This window comes from Xyrauchen texanus, chromosome 26, assembly GCF_025860055.1.
Source record: "Xyrauchen texanus isolate HMW12.3.18 chromosome 26, RBS_HiC_50CHRs, whole genome shotgun sequence".
Classification (NCBI taxonomy): domain Eukaryota; kingdom Metazoa; phylum Chordata; class Actinopteri; order Cypriniformes; family Catostomidae; genus Xyrauchen; species Xyrauchen texanus.
In genome coordinates this window covers 41,207,911-41,228,606 of record NC_068301.1, presented here as the reverse complement: position 1 = coordinate 41,228,606, position 20,696 = coordinate 41,207,911, and the positions used below count along the sequence as shown (strand labels likewise).

Here is a 20,696-nt window from a genome sequence, read left to right as displayed (position 1 = left end):
GTTGAAGCAGAGTGAATTCACAACAGAATCCATCACAGATATACTTGAGTCTGTTTCAAACCAGCCAATCAGATCGCAGTATTAAACAAGCCGCCAATCAAGGTGTCAATGGGCCATTACCTGGGCATGCTGAAACTTTATCTTCTTATTTCTCAGAAATCTCAGAAGTTCTAAATTAGTTAGAAATGAGTAAATGTGACCAAATATTTGTAAACTGAACATAAAGAGCTTCATTTTGATAGGAAACACATTAAAAAAACCTTGAGATTTGAAAAGAAAAGAGCAGCATTCCAGAAGAGGAAGATAATGGGAGCAACCACTGGCCTGTAATATAATTATATTTATGTAATATAATATAATGATGTATTTCTGATCATGCGGGCTTGATGGTAAAAGAGTCTTCTTTTAAGGTAAAAATAATAAATCCTGCATGTTTACATGCTCAACAGAGCCTGCATTATTTTTGTCTGCATTCAATGGCCTCTGCGGTCAATACAGGACTCTGCATAGGTGATGATGGGCCATTATGAGATAGTTGACTTTATCAATAGGGGTTATGAGCCATCACATTTACTGCCTGAGCTAGTGAAAAGAAACTGGTTTGTTCTAATGGTTTTACAATGGGCCATCATATTTACTGACAGGGCTAGTTAAAAGAAACTGGTTTGTTCTAAGGGCTTTAGAATTGGCCTTTGTGTTCTAATGGATGTCATGCGTGACTCAGCAATCTCACACTTTGCAAGTTAAAAATTATTTCGTCTGAGACAACACAACCCATGGCCTGGGTGCCTCAACTTTGGCTTTCTGTACTTTGCCCTGTAATTTGAACTCCCTGAACGAGAGAGAGAAAATGTATTGGGCACACGTTAAACTACACATTCTGAGCTTTAAATAGATGTGCAAAACATGGCTGTTGGATAAAAACTGATGGAAAGACAATCATTTTAATAGGACATTCCAAGTTGAATTCTGGTCACCCGCTCCCAAAAGTTCACCACCATCAAATCCCAGCAAGCCCACTTGTCCCTCTAAGAAGTTGGACACCGACCGCACGGGGCCGTATAACTGATCCAAATGGAACCCCTTATTCCGACTGACTATTTCTTTCATTTTAGCAGTCATTGCCATGACTGCTAAACCATAAATAAATCAAATAAAAACTTTAGGACATTATATATATATATATTATAATATATATTGCCATGACTGCTAAACCATAAATAAATCAAATAAAAACTTTAGGACATTATATATATATATTATAATATATATTGCCATGACTGCTAAACCATAAATAAATCAAATAAAAACTTTAGGACATTATATATATATATTATAATATATATTGCCATGACTGCTAAACCATAAATAAATCAAATAAAAACTTTAGGACATTATATATATATATTATATATATTGCCATGACTGCTAAACCATAAATAAATCAAATAAAAACTTTAGGACATTATATATATATATTATAATATATATTGCCATGACTGCTAAACCATAAATAAATCAAATAAAAACTTTAGGACATTATATATATATATTATAATATATATTGCCATGACTGCTAAACCATAAATATATCAAATAAAAACTTTAGGACATTATATATATATATTATAATATATATTGCCATGACTGCTAAACCATAAATAAATCAAATAAAAACTTTAGGACATTATATATATATATTATATATATATTGCCATGACTGCTAAACCATAAATAAATCAAATAAAAACTTTAGGACATTATATATATATATTATAATATATATTGCCATGACTGCTAAACCATAAATAAATCAAATAAAAACTTTAGGACATTATATATATATATTATAATATATATTGCCATGACTGCTAAACCATAAATAAATCAAATAAAAACTTTAGGACATTATATATATATATTATAATATATATTGCCATGACTGCTAAACCATAAATAAATCAAATAAAAACTTTAGGACATTATATATATATATTATAATATATATTGCCATGACTGCTAAACCATAAATAAATCAAATAAAAACTTTAGGACATTATATATATATATATTATAATATATATTGCCATGACTGCTAAACCATAAATAAATCAAATAAAAACTTTAGGACATTATATATATATATTATAATATATATTGCCATGACTGCATAAATAAATCAAATAAAAACTTTAGGACATTATATATATATATATATATATATGTATTGGTACTTGCCATAAACGCTTTAGATCAACTTGCTTCATCTGTTGTTCACATCGCTGTGTTCATCAGGCAGACAAGAGGCAGGCAGGAGAGTAGTATGAAACTTACCGGCTGCAAGTGACCTAAACAACACATCTCTGAGCTGTTCTCTTTCCCTCTCTGATCAAGACACAGCATAACCATAAAGATTTTATTTTTAAGAAATGCTCACAACGACTTTGTCTCCTCAGAAGACAAGATGGGAAACAGAGTGTCCAGTGACAGTGGGGTAAACACTTCATTTGGCCAAATCTTAATATTTATTAACTTGATTAATAACAATTTAAAACTAATAATTCACATTTCATTTATTTTTTTCATGTTTTTTCTTCTTCCCCAAGGCAACGACTTTTGTTATCAGTCGAACTGTGAGTACAGTTTAAACATTAAACAGTGCATCTGTTTTAGAAATTAAAAAGAACACATGGATCTGCATGCATCTCTAATACAGGTTTTTTCGACATTCCAGTGGACAATTTATACATAGAGCCGGCCGTTTTGAAATATATAAGGATGATGTGGTAGCTTGTTTGTTGCCTAGTAACCAAGTGATCACATCATCCTTTTTTTTTTGGAAGTTTTTTCTTTTAATCCTTTCCACTTGTACATGAAAAGGCCAATAAAATAATTTTACAGCAGAAAGCCAAAGTTGAGGCACCCAGGCCTCAAATTTCAAGCGTTCTTTCTGCTTTTTGCACCGTATTAAAAGGTTAGTATTGTAGTTCACAATGTCAATACTGATTATAATGTATTCTATGTAAAGCACTTTGAATTACTATAGTGTATGAAATGTGCCAGTTTCTTTTCACTAGCTCAGGCAGTAAATGTGATGGCTCATTTTAACCCCTATTGATAAAGTCAACTATCTCATAATGGCCCATCATCACCTATAATTATGTGTTTTGCATTAATATAAAGCCCGGTATGAGTACTTTACTAATATACCAATTACTTGGCTGTAAGATGGCGTGGTGAACTTTTGGGAGCAGGTGACCAGAATTCAACTTGGAATCTCCTATTAAAATGATTGTCTTTCCATCAGTTTTTATCCAACAGCCATGTTTTGCACATCTATTTAAAGCTCAGAATGTGTAGTTTAACGTGTGCCCAATACATTTTCTCTCTCTCGTTCAGGGAGTTCAAATTACAGGGCAAAGTACAGAAAGCCAAAGTTGAGGGAAAGAGAACAGCTCAAAGATGTGTGTCAGCACCTCCTGTGGTGAGGAACACACCCGAAGAACGGCTGGAGGAGCTGAAGAGGGCCAAGGAGTCTGCCAAGGTGTGGACACGGGAAGCTAGGAACTGGGACTACAATGAGATGGTGAAACGTTACCCCCACAGACCATCCAGGCTGGCTCTTCTGGAAGAGCTGCGCCAAAGACACTTTTTTGTGGCTAATGCTCCTAACCAGGCAGACCTGGAGTCAGAAGAGGCATCCACCAGCACGGCCAGTGAACCTTCTAGAGCAGCCGGTGGCAGCTCTGAAGCAGCCGGTGGCAGCTCTGAAGCGGCTGGTGGTGTCTCGGTGGCGGAGGATAGCAGCTCCGAAGCCAGCACCACCGATCCAAGCGACCGTACATGGCAAAAGTAAGTTCTAAACCTCACTCACATCAGTGCAAAAACTGTGAACAAACTGTAAGGTTGCTTTGAGCTCATTTTCTTCTGTCTGTGTTTTTTTCAGAGCTCAATCAGAGTACAGCACAACTGTCAGGGTCAAGATGACGCAAATGGGGCTTTACTCAAAGTTCCCTGCAGAAGAGGCCATGCTGACAGATTTTAAGCGCTACCTGATCAACACCCTGCAGGTCCCAAACTGCCAGCAGGAGGTAAGATACATCCCATTTGCATTTCTTTTTAGTCTGTTCCGTATTGCTCTTTGTAACCGGGAAATGTTTTAATATATAGTAGCACAGCACAAGCTATTAAGTTCCATAAAAGAAGTGAACTCAGATAAAACACAGCTTTATTAGGGGTGTCTGTGTGTGGCTGGCTGGTGTGTGGCTTTTCTTCTCACTGCATCATCTCACACTTCTCTTTTTCTTTCATCACAGGTAGACAACGTCTCCAGGATGCTGAGGTACATCCAGCCAAGTGGGGATGAAGTCAGCTTGGACTTCCTGCTAAAGTCCACTGAGACCAAAGACTACCTCACCCAACTCTGGCGCGCTGACATGGTCCCAGCCACCATTTTGAACTACATAAAGAACATGATGCGGTTTGTTCAGTATTTGAAGACCCACCTGAACTTGGCTGCAGCAGATCCGGACTTCTACAGGAAGTGCCAAGCCTACCTCGACCTCCTCGCTTCCATCAGAAAGCCAGTGGCCAAGTCACACAGCAAGGTCACCTGTAAAACAAGGTCAGTTGCTAATCTGCTTTCCATTTGTTTTTCTTTAATGACTTCGTGCTACAGACATGTGTGTAATTCTCCGTCCACATTGTGGTCTTGTATGTCATTCTAGGTATGAACGGTTCCAAGAGGGTGAGAAGAGCCTTCAGGAGTGCCAGGCAGTCCTCCGGAAGGCCAAAAAAGACATGCTGTCCGTTTATGGGAGTCTGCTGGAAGGTGACCACGTGGCTTCAGAGGAAAAGACGATGTTCCGGTACTTCTGTGAAGCAATCCTGATCCTCGGTCACTTCCAGAGACCAGGAGCGGTGGAGGGAGTAACAGTAAGTGTTAAGACCTCAGTTTTCATGGGGGCATAAGCCTAAACAGATTATATTAGGTAGTCTGCGAAGATGTCACTTATTCACTGTGTTTTATTTTTTTATTTTTTTCAGACAGCAGAGTGGGAGGCCAGAAAGAATTCTGGGGAAAGGCGGTCCATAAGACCAAAAAGTAGCATTTATTAAACGGATCAGCCTCTAGAAAATTAGATAGTTCAAGTTTGGGAGTTTCATCTGATATTTCTGCCCCATTGCAGCTACAAACTGCCCAGCATCACGAGCCAGCAGATCACGTGGGACCGTGGAGACAAATGTGGCTGCCAACTTTTCAGAGGAGCAGAAGGCGTCTGTGGCCCACTACATGGCCCATTCGACTGCAGTGACAAACCAGCACTACAGGATGAAGACCCTGGACACTGTTGTGGCCACTTCCAACCTGCTCAGCTCCCTGACACGGTATGTAATTATCTGAAATATAATTATGTTATATCATTTAGAACTCGTGTGTGAACCTGAATTTTTATTTAAATGTCCTCTCTTTGGCGAAGTGGAGGCCGCTCGGCAGAGCACAGGCGAGAGTGACCCGCCATCATCAAGGGGGTGACCAGGCAGAAACAGGCGTTGTTGCAACCAAGGCCTTCGGGAAGGGCTCCATCCTGTGTGATTTCCACGGAAAGATAACCTCGGGCCGATCACGCGCCCTCAGCGGCGGCGACGACTCATATCATCGGACATTGGCAGAGAGATGCGACGTGGTTAGCTCTCAATGTGGTGTCAGGGGGCGGGAGCTCCACCAGTTCTCAGCCAATAGGTGTACACTCAACCCATACAACAGCTGCTTGCGATTAGAGATTAACAAAGAGAAGATGGAGACCTGCAGAATACAAGTCAATAACAAAAAAGCACTAGAACAGATCACAAGTGCTGAGGGCAGGGAGATGGCAGAGACGCAGGACGAGCTGGGCAAACTGTTTTTTTTCAAACATGGCCCTGACGAAGTCTGCATCGATGCGGAGACTCCAAGAAGAAGTACAACAAGCTGGAGTGGCTGGACTTTTGATTCTCGTCTGCTTGCCTTTTTATATGCGAGGCTGCCTGGCCAAGGGCTGATCTGGACACAGAGTGGAATAACTTTCTGGATTACCATGAAGGCAAACAAGTCATACAAGCTTGTTTTCAATATTTCTTTATGTATATTTCTATATAAAAAACTTAAAAAAAAAAAAAAAAGTATGATGGTTTTTTCGACATTCCAGTGGCCTAGTAACCAAGTGATCCCTGTATTAGAGATGCGTGGTGAACTTTTGGGAACAGGTGACCAGAATTCAACTTGGAATCTTGCAAAAAGCAGAAAGAATGCTTGAAATTTGAGTTAGTTATAGAGATTTTGCTTCTAACCCATTCGGACCACTCAAGCCTGGGTGCCTCAACTTTGGCTTTCTGCACTTTGCCCTGTAATTTGAACTCCCTGAACGAGAGAGAGAAAATGTATTGGGCACACGTTAAACTACACATTCTGAGCTTTAAATAGATGTGCAAAACATGGCTGTTGGATAAAAACTGATGGAAAGACAAGAGACTGAAGCTTTTATTAATGCCAAAGTAACAACACTTGATCATTTAATCAGATTGGCAGGACCAAATTTTGGACAAGTGGATAAAGTGGCAGCTTAGTTAGATCCACTCGGGTGATTGCAAAGGTACTACAAAAGTTACAGACTTTTCTTGCAATAGAGGAAAAAAATATGCTTAGGGAATATTGTGTGGGAAAACTTATTCCTCACACTTTGCAAGTTAAAAATTATTTCGTCTGAGACAACACAACCCATGGCCTGCCTCAACTTTGGCTTTCTGCACTTTGCCCTGTAATTTGAACTCCCTGAACGAGAGAGAGAAAATGTATTGGGCACACGTTAAACTACACATTCTGAGCTTTAAATAGATGTGCAAAACATGGCTGTTGGATAAAAACTGATGGAAAGACAATCATTTTAATAGGAGATTCCAAGTTGAATTCTGGTCACCCGCTCCCAAAAGTTCACCACGCCATCAAATCCATCAAATCCCAGCAAGCCCACTTGTCCCTCTAAGAAGTTGGACACCGACCGCGACGGGGCAGTATAACTATTTAGCATGCCGGAGTCTCGTTCGTTATCGGAATTAACCAGACAAATCGCTCCACCAACTAAGAACGGCCATGCACCACCACCTCACCCGGCCCGGACACGGAAAGGATTGACAGATTGCTAACTCTTTCTCGATTCTGTAGGTTTCCGTGTTGAGTCAAATTAAGCCGCAGGCTCCACTCCTAGTGGTGCCCTTCCGTCAATTCCTTTAAGTTTCAGCTTTGAAACCATACGCCACAGTACACAAACAGAGAGCAGTAGACTGAACTCAATCATGCAGTTACGTGCACAGTTAGGCAATAGACCTCCATTAAGCTTATCAACAAGCAATCTAATGAGGCGTTGGCTCAAAATAGCATTACATAGTTTACATATTGATAACTCTGCATCGCTCGTTCAACCTAGAATGCACTTTGTGATATGCTGGAGCTTTAACATCTAAATCAAAGTTAAGAACGAGGGAATCGAAAGGGAGTGTGTGAGAGTTAGCAAATTAATGAATAATCATGTCAGTGCAGCTGCCAGCTAGATGCAGGCCGGTTCAGCGGACCTGCATCAATACTATTAAGCAATAAAGTCACGTTCCTTGTTTGTATATATGTTTTGCAGTTATGTTTTTATAGTTTTGTTTCATTTGATCAATAAAGTCATGTTCCTTTTTAGATTTGTTTTGCAGTTATGTTTTTATAGTTAACAAGGTGTATTTTTAGAGTGCTTTCACCAATGGGGTGACTTGGTGTGTTTTTGAAGATACTTTATCAAAAGACAATGAATTTATGCCTGTGAACATATTGAGAATTGCACTGTGCAAAAGTTCTAAAAGTGTATTCTTTAACACAAAATCACAGGCAGTATATTATTTCACTTTTCTCAAATGTTCATGATCTTTTGAAATTAAATGTATTGAATTAAAAAAATTTTGCTGAAAATAAAACAAAAATATAATCAGAAATATGCAGCTTTTAAACAATTTGTTAAACTATTCAATTAAAAAAGCAACTGAACGAGCTCTCAGTGATGGCAGGAACAAGCTACAGCCAAATAATTGGTATATTAGTAAAGTACTCATACTGGGCTTTATTTTAATGCTAAACACATGAAAATAGCTTATGATTGGGCTGAATTAGAGATGTTTTGCTACGAACCACTGCACAGTGCCGGGTGCTAGACTCCTAAACCACACATCTTTGAGCTGTTCTCTTTCCCTCTCTGACCAAGACACAGCCTAATCACTATTGACATTGTGAAGTACAATACTAACCTTTTAATACGGTGCAAAAAGCAGAAAGAACGCTTGAAATTTGAGTTAGTTACAGAGATTTTGCTTCTAACCCATTCGGACCACTCAAGCCTGGGTGCCTCAACTTTGGCTTTCTGCACTTTGCCCTGTAATTTGAACTCCCTGAACGAGAGAGAGAAAATGTATTGGGCACACGTTAAACTACACATTCTGAGCTTTAAATAGATGTGCAAAACATGGCTGTTGGATAAAAACTGATGGAAAGACAATCATTTTAATAGGAGATTCCAAGTTGAATTCTGGTCAACTGTTCCCAAAAGTTCACCACGCCATCAAATCACAGCAAAACAAGGGCAATTGGACGATCTCTCAGTGATGGCAGGAACAAGCTACAGCCAAATAATTGGTATATTAGTAAAGTACTCATACCGGGCTTTATATTAATGCAAAACACATAATTATATATAATGATGTATTTCAGTTGTTACCTACAGTTTATACAAACATTATGGTCATCGACCAGTGGTTGATGTCTCAAACATAGTAATAGCGCGCTGAATAATAGGCTGATCGCATAACGATTCATTATATAGAACCGAATGGCAGGGCTTTACTGAGTCATATGTAAGTGAAGTATGGATATTTAAACCTGTAAATTCATGTGAAACTCACGCACATTTGCATTATGTGTTAAAATTGTAATCTTAGTTCAAATGGAACAGTATTATTATGTACACCTGTATACATCATTTAAATAAGCATGTATCTATTGTCTAATGCCCAGGTGGCATACACAATATCAAAATATAGAACTGTAAAAGCAAGCCGTGTAGTTGCCATGGAGATAAGATTTGGGAAAAGAAAATAAATCTGTTTTTTGCATCTAAATAGTATTGCAGTGATGACTTTTAAGTTTATTCGTCTCCGTATGGAGAGGGATAACCACGCTTCACGATCGAGTCTGTCCCAAAAATACTTCTCAATGCCATAGTTTTAGTGTAGCATAATTCATTTGCGGTGTACTGAAGTCGCGTTTGTCATCTCGCGTGACCCCTTTCCCCCAGAATTCTTTCTGGCCTCCCACTCTGCTGTCTGAAAAAAAATAAAACACAGTGAATATGTATAATTTAAAGTAAGTCACTTGAATGGATTCAAAAAGTGACAGTAATGATTTATGTTGTTGGAAAATATTTTTTTATTATTTTGAATTCTTTGGTAACTGATCAAGTAACTACAGGCTTGATGATCTTCGTTTGTGTTATTTTGCAGGACAGCTTTAAAACTATTTGTTTGCCTGAGACTTACTTCATGTATTATATGATTTCTAAAGGATCATGTGATAGACTGGAGTAATGATCCTGAAAATTCAGCTTTGCATCACAGAAATAAATGATAATTTAAAGTATAATAAATTGAAAACCAATTCTTTTAAATTGTAATAATATATCACAATATTACATTTTTTTCTGTATTTTTGATCAAATAAATGCAGGCTTGATGAGCAGAAGAAACTTCTTTCAAAAACATTAAAAATAGTCCGCACCAAATCTTTTTTAGATTCACTTGAGCAACAATATTTGAGACTTTCTGTACTTACCCTAACCCTAATGGGTTGTGTTGTCTCAGACGAAATAATTTTTAACTTGCAAAGTGTGAGATTGCTGAGTCACGCATGACATCCATTAGAACACAAAGGCCAATTCTAAAGCCCTTAGAACAAACCAGTTTCTTTTCACTAGCTCAGGCAGTAAATGTGATGGCTCATAACCCCTATTGATAAAGTCAACTATCTCATAATGGCCCATCATCACCTATGCAGAGTCCTGTATTGACCGCAGAGGCCATTGAATGCAGACAAAAATAATGCAGGCCTGTTGAGCATGTAAACATGCAGGATTTATTATTTTTACCTTAAAAGAAGACTCTTTTTACCATCAAGCCCGCATGATCAGAAATACATCATTATATTATATTACATAAATATAATTATATTACAGGCCAGTGGTTGCTCCCATTATCTTCCTCTTCTGGAATGCTGCTCTTTTTCTTTTCAAATCTCAAGGTTTTTTTAATGTGTTTCCTATCAAAATGAAGCTCTTTATGTTCAGTTTACAAATATTTGGTCACATTTACTCATTTCTAACTAATTTAGAACTTCTGAGATTTCTGAGAAATAAGAAGATAAAGTTTCAGCATGCCCAGGTAATGGCCCATTGACACCTTGATTGGCGGCTTGTTTAATACTGCGATCTGATTGGCTGGTTTGAAACAGACTCAAGTATATCTGTGATGGATTCTGTTGTGTATTCACTCTGCTTCAACGATTTCTGCTGAGCTGCTGAGTTGCTGAGAATCTTCTTGAATCTTCTATAATCTTCTACTGTTGAAATGGAAGGACAAGCTGAGAAGAGGTAATACTTGGGTTTTTGTGTATTTACTGTTGAGCTCCATTGAAATGGAGTTTTTTAATCTCTTTTTAAGTTTCAGCTGGTCAAGGGTCACATTAGGCCTCTGTTTTAATTCACTGTCTTCATTCATTTTCACATTTGTAAGATCCGACCGTCGCATCATTCACTGCTTGCTGTGTAAAAGACCACAGGAGGTGCTGACGACGCATCTGAGCAGAGTGTGTATGAAGAGGAACACACCCGAAGAACGGCTGGAGGAGCTGAAGAGGGCCAAGGAGTCTGCCAAGGTGTGGACACGGGAAGCTAGGAACTGGGACTACAATGAGATGGTGAAACGTTACCCACACAGACCATCCAGGCTGGCTCTTCTGGAAGAGCTGCGCCAAAGACACTTTTTGTGGCTAATGCTCCTAACCAGGCAGACCTGGAGTCAGAAGAGGCATCCACCAGCACGGCCAGTGAACCTTCTAGAGCAGCCGGTGTCAGCTCTGAAGCAGCCGGTGGCAGCTCTGAAGCGGCTGGTGGCAGCTCTGAAGCGGCTGGTGGCAGCTCTGAAGCGGCTGGTGGTGTCTCGGTGGCGGAGGATAGCAGCTCGAGCCAGCACCACCGATCCAAGCTGACCGTACATGGCAAAAGTAAGTTCTAAACCTCACTCACATCAGTGCAAAAACTGTGAACAAACTGTAAGGTTGCTTTGAGCTCATTTTCTTCTGTCTGTGTTTTTTCAGAGATCAATCACAGTACAGCACAACTGTCAGGGTCAAGATGACGCAAATGGGGCTTTACTCAAAGTTCCCTGCAGAAGAGGCCATGCTGACAGATTTTAAGCGCTACCTGATCAACACCCTGCAGGTCCCAAACTGCCAGCAGGAGGTAAGATACATCCCATTTGCGTTTCTTTTTAGTCTGTTCCAGTATTGCTCTTTCTAACCGGGAAATGTTTTAATATATAGTAGCACAGCACATGTAGAGCAGCTATTAAGTTCCATAAAAGAAGTGAACTCAGATAAAACACAGCTTTATTAGGGGTGTCTGTGTGTGGCTGGCTGGTGTGTGGCTTTTCTTCTCACTGCATCATCTCACACTTCTCTTTTCTTTCATCACAGGTAGACAACGTCTCCAGGATGCTGAGGTACATCCAGCCAAGTGGGGAAGAAGTCAGCTTGGACTTCCTGCTAAAGTCCACTGAGACCAAAGACTACCTCACCCAACTCCGGCGGCTGACATGGTCCCAGCCACCATTTTGAACTACATAAAGAACATGATCCGGTTTGTTCAGTATTTGAAGACCCACCTGAACTTGGCTGCAGCAGATCCGGACTTCTACAGGAAGTGCCAAGCCTACCTCGACCTCCTCGCTTCCATCAGAAAGCCAGTGGCCAAGTCACACAGCAAGGTCACCTGTAAAACAAGGTCAGTTGCTAATCTGCTTTCCATTTGTTTTTCTTTAATGACTTCGTGCTACAGACATGTGTGTAATTCTCCGCCACATTGTGGTCTTGTATGTCATTCTAGGTATGAACGGTTCCAAGAGGGTGAGAAGAGCCTTCAGGAGTGCCAGGCAGTCCTCCGGAAGGCCAAAAAGACATGCTGTCCGTTTATGGGAGGCTGCTGGAAGGTGACCACGTGGCTTCAGAGGAAAAGACGATGTTCCGGTACTTCTGTGAAGCAATCCTGATCCTCGGTCACTTCCAGAGACCAGGAGCGGTGGAGGGAGTAACAGTAAGTGTTAAGACCTCAGTTTTCATGGGGGCATAAGCCTAAACAGATTATATTAGGTAGTCTGCGAAGAGGACGTTTATGTCACTTATTCACTGTGTTTTATTTTTTTATTTTTTTCAGACAGCAGAGTGGGAGGCCAGAAAGGATTCTGGGGAAAGGTGTGCGTGGCTGTAAGCTGAACACAAGACTGCGACAATGCAGATCGCCGTGTTTGCCCTCACAATGGAGGAGGCAGCAGTAAGTACACTTTGTACAGGCTAAATTGCCTTACCATGAAATACAGTAACACCAGCACTGATATTAACAGATGTATTTATTTACTTTTTGTCTCTGCAGATGCTGGATGCATACTACACATGGATCCGCCCTGACTCCATCCGGCCGGATGTAGATAATGCAAACAGGTTGTTTGTTTCAGTCGTCAGGCACGAAAATCAGGAGCGCAACCAACGACCTCTCTCGTCTGCACATACAGTAAGTATTGACAGCGGTCCATAAGACCAAAAAGTAGCATTTATTAAACGGATCAGCCTCTAGAAAATTAGATAGTTCAAGTTTGGGAGTTTCATCTGATATTTCTGCCCCATTGCAGCTACAAACTGCCCAGCATCACGAGCCAGCAGATACGTAGGACCGTGGAGACAAATGTGGCTGCCAACTTTTCAGAGGAGCAGAAGGCGTCTGTGGCCCACTACATGGCCCATTCGACTGCAGTGGCAAACCAGCACTACAGGATGAAGACCCTGGACACTGTTGTGGCCACTTCCAACCTGCTCAGCTCCCTGACACGGTATGTAATTATCTGAAATATAATTATGTTATATGTTATAAATCTGTTATAATTATATTGTCTCTCAACGCTCATCCATCAGTTCGTTAGTGTGTAACCTTGAAAACTTTTCAATGTTGCAGCTCCTCTTCTGACGACTCTGGCGAAGAGGGCGCCGGGCAGAGAAGAGAAGGCGGGTGGAAGAAGAGGTTGGCAGCCCAACCCCGGACTTTGATGTTTTCCTACAGGCCTTCCCTGTAGGAATCACTGGCCAACCACCCAGAAAGACCCAGAGAGAAAAAGCTGGGTTCCCCACGACAGAGTCTTTTATGACAAGTGGAGGGCTCTGCAGTACAGCAAGCGAGAGCAACATCTTTTGTGTAAGTGTATATACTTTCTTAGCCAATGATTAGATTTGCTCCAACAGAAACATTTAGAACTCGTGTGTGAACCTGAATTTTTATTTAAATGTCCTCTCTTTGACAGCAAAATGCTCAAGATGTGCCCCAACTGCAAGGATGGTGGCTAAAGTCATAGAGGCAGAGGGGTGGACGGCCAATCATCCCCGCCCAGAGGACATTATGGCGAAGTGGAGGCCAGCTCAGCAGAGCACAGGCGGAGAGTGACCCCGCCATCATCAAGGGGGTGACCAGGCAGAAATGGTCGGGTCTGGCTGTGAAGGACTTTGGGGAGCAGAAAGGTATGTACAAATGTCTTATGAGCACAGTAAAATCCATAAAAAAAAAGAATATAATAACATCATGAACAGCACATTAATGACTCCCTCTTTTTGACCACAGGCGTTGTTGCAACCAAGGCCTTCGGGAAGGGCTCCATCCTGTGTGATTTCCACGGAAAGGTGATCACAAGTGCTGAGGGCAGGGAGATGGCAGAGACGCAGGACGAGCTGTGCAAACTGTTTTTTTTCAAACATGGCCCTGACGAAGTCTGCATCGATGCGGAGACCTTCCCCTGCGAGTGCCACCCGTCTCTGGAAACCACAGGGAGATGGATTACGCACTCCAAGAAGAAGTGCAACGTGCAGCCATGCCACTGCATACTGAAGCTTCAGGGAGTAGACAGGCACGTCCTGCTCTTTCAGGCCACCAAGGACATTGCTAAAGATGAAAAGATCCGCTTCGACCACAGCATCAAGAAGAGGGGTTTTCGTGGGGAGGTAGAGGAGCTGGAGTGGCTGGACTTTTGATTCTCGCCTGCTTGCCTTTTTATATAAAAAATAAAATGTCCCTTAATCCATTGTTTAATTGCATTCTTTTCATTAATTTATTCCAAAAAGATATAAAACAGTGACTCAACCCTCGATGTCATGTCTTTATGTATATTTCTATATATTGTTTTATAAATATTTTAAGGCTAAAATAAGCTTAAAACAGTCAACTAGGTAAAAGGACAGATATATAAAATCATTTTCGTGAAAATAGATTTAATTAGAGAGTTACACAACGTTTTTGTTTAATTAGTGATCACACTCATATAATATGATATAATATTTATTTAATATTTAAAAAAAAAAGCTCAACTCTTTTCCCTCTGTCGTCTCTGTGTATACTTAAACCTTGTTTAAGTGTTTTAATGAAGAATTTTCAATGCAAGTTTTAAGTCTGCAACAGTCCATGAAAGCATGAAAGACGGTTTCTCTCTGAGAACAAAAAGGGCAATCTTGTTTAACATCTGGGTTCAATACAGATATAAAAGCATTTACAGCAATAATACAATGTAAAATTCTCCACTGTAAATCTCCATTTTTTTTGTTAGTGGTGGCTTATAAAGAGCTCTCCATTGTGGTTTTACTATTAAAATATTTTACAAATGATTTATATAACTTAGTTTCTTCAAAATCCATATCCATTAAATTTTCTGACTCCAATAAAATTCCCACATATTCATCCAAATTAGGTGATATCAGTAACTTTGGAAAACAGTCTTTATCATTAGGAATAAGTTTTCCACACAATATTCCCTAAGCATATTTTTTTCCTCTATTGCAAGAAAAGTCTGTAACTTTTGTAGTACCTTTGCAATCACCGAGTGGATCTAACTAAGCTGCCACTTTATCCACTTGTCCAAAATTTGGTCCTGCCAATCTGATTAAATGATCAAGTGTTGTTACTTTGGCATTAATAATCATAATCATTTTCAAAAAACACTGTATCCGCAAAGCAACCAGCATTGTGGACGACCCCACACACCCCTCACACAAACTCTTTACCCTCCTCCCGTCTGGCAAGAGGTACCGAAGCATTCGGGCCCTCACGGCCAGACTGTGTAACAGCTTCTTCCCCCAAGCCATCAGACTTCTCAATACTCAGAGACTGGTTTGACACACACGTGTCCTGAGTTGCACTTTAATTACTGTCACTTTATAACTGTCTGCTACCTCAATAACTGCTATGTGCATAGAACATTATCTCATAGTATGTTATGTTTACATTTTTAGAAACTGTCATCTTTTTGCACTACTGAGTACTGGTCGGCACTGCACTGTCTATTGTCCTGTTCATTGTCAGTAATTTGTTGTACTGTCCTGTACTTTTTGCACATGTTTGCACGTGCACTTTATATAGGTATATATAGGTAGTTTATATAGGTATTTTATTTCGTTGTGTAGTCTCATGTGGTCCTATGTTGGTCCTTTGTTGTTTTTATGTAGCACCATGGTCCTGGAGGAACGTTGTCTCGTTTTGCTGTGTACTGTACTAACTGTATATGGTTGAAACGACAATAAAAACCACTTGACTTGACTTGACTTGAATAAAAGCTTCAGTCTCTGTTACATCTAATCTGGCACTTGTCCTTTGAAACTCAAAGAAGGTTCCAGAGTTCATTAAAAACAGTGATTTGTCCAACCTCATGCCTCCAACATTCTTTAAAATAGCACTGACCACTGGTCTCCAACTAACTAACTCTGGTCCGACAATAATAAAAGGAAAAAAATGACAGACAAAATTTTAACACAGCAAACAAGTTTTATTACAAAGCCAAATCACACACACACAATAACTACTTTTATTATTAATAACACTAATAAAACACACTAATAAAAATATGATATATCTTCAAAAACACACCAAGTCACCCCATTGGTGAAAGCACTCTAAAAATACACCTTGTTAACTATAAAAACATAACTGCAAAACAAATCTAAAAAAGGAACATGACTTTATTGATCAAATCAAACAAAACAGCATGTTAACTATAAAAACATAACTGCAAAACAAATCTAAAAAAGGAACATGACTTTATTGATCAAATGAAACAAAACTATAAAAACATAACTGCAAAACATATATACAAACAAGGAACGTGACTTTATTGATCAAATCAAACAAAACAGCATGTTAACTATAAAAACATAACTGCAAAACAAATCTAAAAAAGGAACATGACTTTATTGATCAAATGAAACAAAACTATAAAAACATAACTGCAAAACATATATACAAACAAGGAATGTGACTTTATTGCAGCAGGAACATCTCAATATTATTGCTGGCTAATATAACATAAGTGCTCATTGCTGAATGTGATCAGAAGTGTGAGCGGGAGCACTGAACCAAACTGTGGGGACTCGTAGTGCAGACTATAACTATTTAGCTCCACCAACTAAGAACGGCCATGCACCACCACCCACAGAATCGAGAAAGAGCTATCAATCTGTCAATCCTGGTTTGGGATTCTGTGAAAGGAAGCAATAGGCCTGAGGTTATGGAGCTTTAACATCTAAATCAAAGTTAAGAACGAGGGAATCGAAAGGGAGTGTGTGAGAGTTAGCAAATTAATGAATAATCATGTCAGTGCAGCTGCCAGCTAGATGCAGGCCCGGTTCAGCGGACCTGCATCAATACTATTAAACATGTATGATCTTACAAATCAGTGTTTCATGGTCAGGATTGGAGTGCCAGGTCACGGGGTAGTAGGGGGATATGTTTGAAGGATGTTGAGGTCTTACTAATCAAATATTATCACTTTGGAGACATAGGATGGGCAGTGTTGAGAGGTGCGGGTTTGTGCCTGCCCAGGCCGAGACAGAAAAACCGAGGACAATGCTGTCCACATACCAGATTGACAGTTCACCTACGGCTGGCACGATGACATAATGCAAGCAATTATAAATAGATAGCGGCCAGCCCTCGAAGGATGCGGCAGAGGGCTACGGTGATTCTGTCGCCACTGAAAACGCACACGTTCGGCTTCTCCAAACCACAGAAGTCGTTCTCCTCTTTCAAGCCAAAAGTCTCCAAGTCGTTCAAAACAGTGGGGCTGGCAAAAGCCAACGAGGCCAGAGAGAGAGAGTGAGGGCAGTTCTCAAGCTACACAGCGACGATGTTAAAGGTTATTTGGACTAATGTTGCAATGTCCCTCCGGTACAATTTGGAGTCTTTGCCATGCTATCGGACCACATAATTTTTCATGATGCTGCTCTTGTTTGTTGCTTCAAGCTGCGATTCCCGCAATCCAGCACCGCAAAATCTGTCACTTGCACATACACTCCAGACCTGAAGGGAGGTAATTTTTCTACCAGAGACCAAATATTTCAATCGAGACTTTTGATGGATGAGGAGCTGTACTTCCAATTTATTGAGATGGCGGAGAAATGCCTGTACGAAGCCCTGAGTAAGTGGACGCAGAAAGTCCATGTGAATTTACTTCTAATGGACGCGCGCATGCAGGCAGAACTGCTCTACGCTTTGAGAGCGATCACTCGCTTCATGCTATGAGCTTCTGGAGGCAGTTCCAGCACTCTGAGAAAGTCCATGTGAATTTACTTCTAATGGACGCGCGCATGCAGGCAGAACTGCTCTACGCTTTGAGAGCGATCACTCGCTTCATGCTATGAGCTTCTGGAGGCAGTTCCAGCACTCTGAGAAAGTCCATGTGAATTTACTTCTAATGGACGCGCGCATGCAGGCAGAACTGCTCTACGCTTTGAGAGCGATCGCGGTCGAAGGCATGGCATTGCAACGGTGTCCAACCAAAGCCATCTAATATGTGTGGAGGCTCTCGGGGGTCGCGTGCATTTATCAGACCTAAAACCCATCCGGGACGGGCCTCGGTCCACCCCGGCCGCTTTGGTAACTCTAGATAACCTCGGCCGACGTCAGCGCCCTCCGCGGCGGCGACGACTCATATCATCGGACATTGGCAGAGAGATGCGACGTGGTTAGCTCTCAATGTGGTGTCAGGGGGCGGGAGCTCCACCAGTTCTCAGCCAATAGGTGTACACTATAGCTGCACTGGTCTGACGAAATAAAGGCCACGCTTCATACAGATGTCTTTTGTTGTTTATTTACTCTTTCTTCAGTAGACACCATAGACACAGACACCGTGAAAACGTGTACACCTCGGCTTCTGAATATGTGGTCACCCTTCGGTGTCCAACCAAAGCCATCTAATATGTGTGGAGGGCAGTCGGAGAGAACAAGCGCTGACCCCGCGGCCCTCTCGGGGGTCGCGTGCATTTATCAGACCCAAAACCCATCCGGGACGGGCCTCGGTCCACCCCGGCCGCTTTGGTAACTGGCGACACACCAGGGTGTGGACACTTCCATGCTGCGTAGGGCTATCTGGAACTACATCCACTGCATATTTGGCATACGATGATTATAACTCTAGATAACCTCGGGCCGATCGCCCGCCCTCCGCGGCGGCGACGACTCATATCATCGGACATTGGCAGAGAGATGCGACGTGGTTAGCTCTCAATGTGGTGTCAGGGGGCGGGAGCTCCACCAGTTCTCAGCCAATAGGTGTACACTATAGCTGCACTGGTCTGACGAAATAAAGGCCACGCTTCATACAGATGTCTTTTGTTGTTTATAACCAAAGCCATCTAATATGTGTGGAGGGCAGTCGGAGAGAACGAGCGCTGACCCCGCGGCCCTCTCGGGGGTCGCGTGCATTTATCAGACCCAAAACCCATCCGGGACGGGCCTCGGGCCACCCCGGCCGCTTTGGTAACTGGCGACACACCAGGGTGTGGACACTTCCATGCTGCGTAGGGCTATCTGGAACTACATCCACTGCATATTTGGCATACGATGATTATGACTATGGCGAAGTTAACCAACTGCTAGACCGCGGTTTTAAAGTCTACATCAAAACTATGGTGTGCAGTCCAGAGACATACTTTATATCATATTTTTATTAGTGTTTTATTAGTGTTATTAATAATAAAAGTAATTATTGCCGCACCCACGGTGTTTGTGGTCACCCTTCGTGTCCAACCAAAGGCATCTAATACGTGTGGAGGGCAGTCGGAGAGAACGAGCGCTGACCCCGCGGCCCTCTCGGGGTCGCGTGCATTTATCAGACCCAAAACCCATCCGGGACGGGCCTCGGTCCACCCCGGCCGCTATCGATCAGGCGCCCTCACGGGCGGCGACGACTCATTCTAATGTAGTGAGTCTGCCCACGAGTCCCCACAGTTGGGTTCAGTGGGAACAACCATTCACACCTTTGATCACTCATGCCCAACCGAGAGAGTGACAAGCTATTTGGACAGGAGCTGTACTTCCAATTTATTGAGATGGCGGAGAAATGCCTGTACGAAGCCCTGAGTAAGTGGACGCGCATGCAGGCAGAACTGCTCTACGCTTTGAGAGTGATCACGGTCGAAGGCATGGCATTGCAACGGCATTAAAGTTGCTGCAGTTAAAAAGCTCGTACCGCCTGTCCCGGACCCTGCCTCCCGGCGCCCCCCGGATGCCCTTAGCTGGGTGTCCGGTCCCGGGGCCCGGAGCGTTTACTTTGAAAAAATCAGAGTGTTCAAAGCAGGCCGCGTTAACGCCTGAATACCACAGCTAGGAATAATGGAATAGGACTCCGGTTCTATTTTGTGGGTTTTCGGAACCGGGGCCATGATTGAGAGGGATGGCCGGGGGCATTCGTATTGCGCCGCTAGAGGTGAAATACTTGTGTATCTTGACATGGTCCTCGGCACCACTGGTAAAATTTCAAAGAAACTAGGAGAGAGCTATGGGACTACCCTAAATGTTAATTCCTCAGGATAGCAAAGGAGGATGGCTCATCAGAGGAGTAAGAAACTGGAGGAAAATAAAGCCATGTAACTCCTGAATACCACAGCTAGGAATAATGGAATGGGACTCCGGTGGCCAATCCTGTCCATTATCACCTAGGAGACATAGGATGGGCAGGACACCTAGATTTACAAGCTGAACTTGATTTCATTCTGACTGATGATGCGGAGCGGCTTCTATTGCATTCTCGTAGTATGTCATTCTTGTCGCCTCTTGGCTCATCAGACCTAGGAGGCCCATCCTGACCATTATCACCTTGGAGACATAGGATGGGCAGGTAGGTGTGTGTGTATATATATATATATTTTTTTTTTTAGGGGATATGAGTTTCTTTGGTTTTGGAATAACATTAGTTTTACTAAAACGTTTGAACAAAAGTCAGTGAGATTTAGTTTATCGATGGTTACCCCTTACATTTCTGACCGCTTTGGAAGGCGATAC

General features: G+C 41.6%; 3 protein-coding genes across 6 annotated transcripts in view; 2 read left to right on the top strand and 1 right to left on the bottom strand.

Moving 5' to 3' along the window:
• Nucleotides 1–20,696, top strand: part of si:dkey-23a23.2 (uncharacterized) — a 55,517-nt gene that overhangs the window by 15,645 nt on the left and 19,176 nt on the right. The window lies entirely within an intron of this gene.
• Nucleotides 1–20,696, top strand: part of LOC127620061 (uncharacterized) — a 328,707-nt gene that overhangs the window by 307,046 nt on the left and 965 nt on the right. The window contains exon 19 of one of the 3 annotated variants that reach the window (XR_007967654.1): nucleotides 13,021–13,353. The exons of 1 other annotated variant lie outside the window; for it this stretch is intronic. The gene's annotated coding sequence lies outside the window, so the exon portion shown is untranslated. Of the gene's footprint in view, nucleotides 1–5,189; nucleotides 5,218–13,020; nucleotides 13,354–20,696 lie in introns of those variants that run through there. One more of the 3 variants, XR_007967655.1, reaches the window with a different exon arrangement.
• The window catches only part of LOC127620064 (uncharacterized), a 49,240-nt gene continuing 40,495 nt past the window's right edge, over nucleotides 11,952–20,696 (bottom strand). The window contains exon 6 of the mRNA XM_052093157.1: nucleotides 11,952–12,107. Within this exon, the coding sequence (XP_051949117.1) occupies nucleotides 12,104–12,107 (4 nt within the window). The 3' untranslated portion in view covers nucleotides 11,952–12,103. The remainder of the gene's footprint in view (nucleotides 12,108–20,696) is intronic.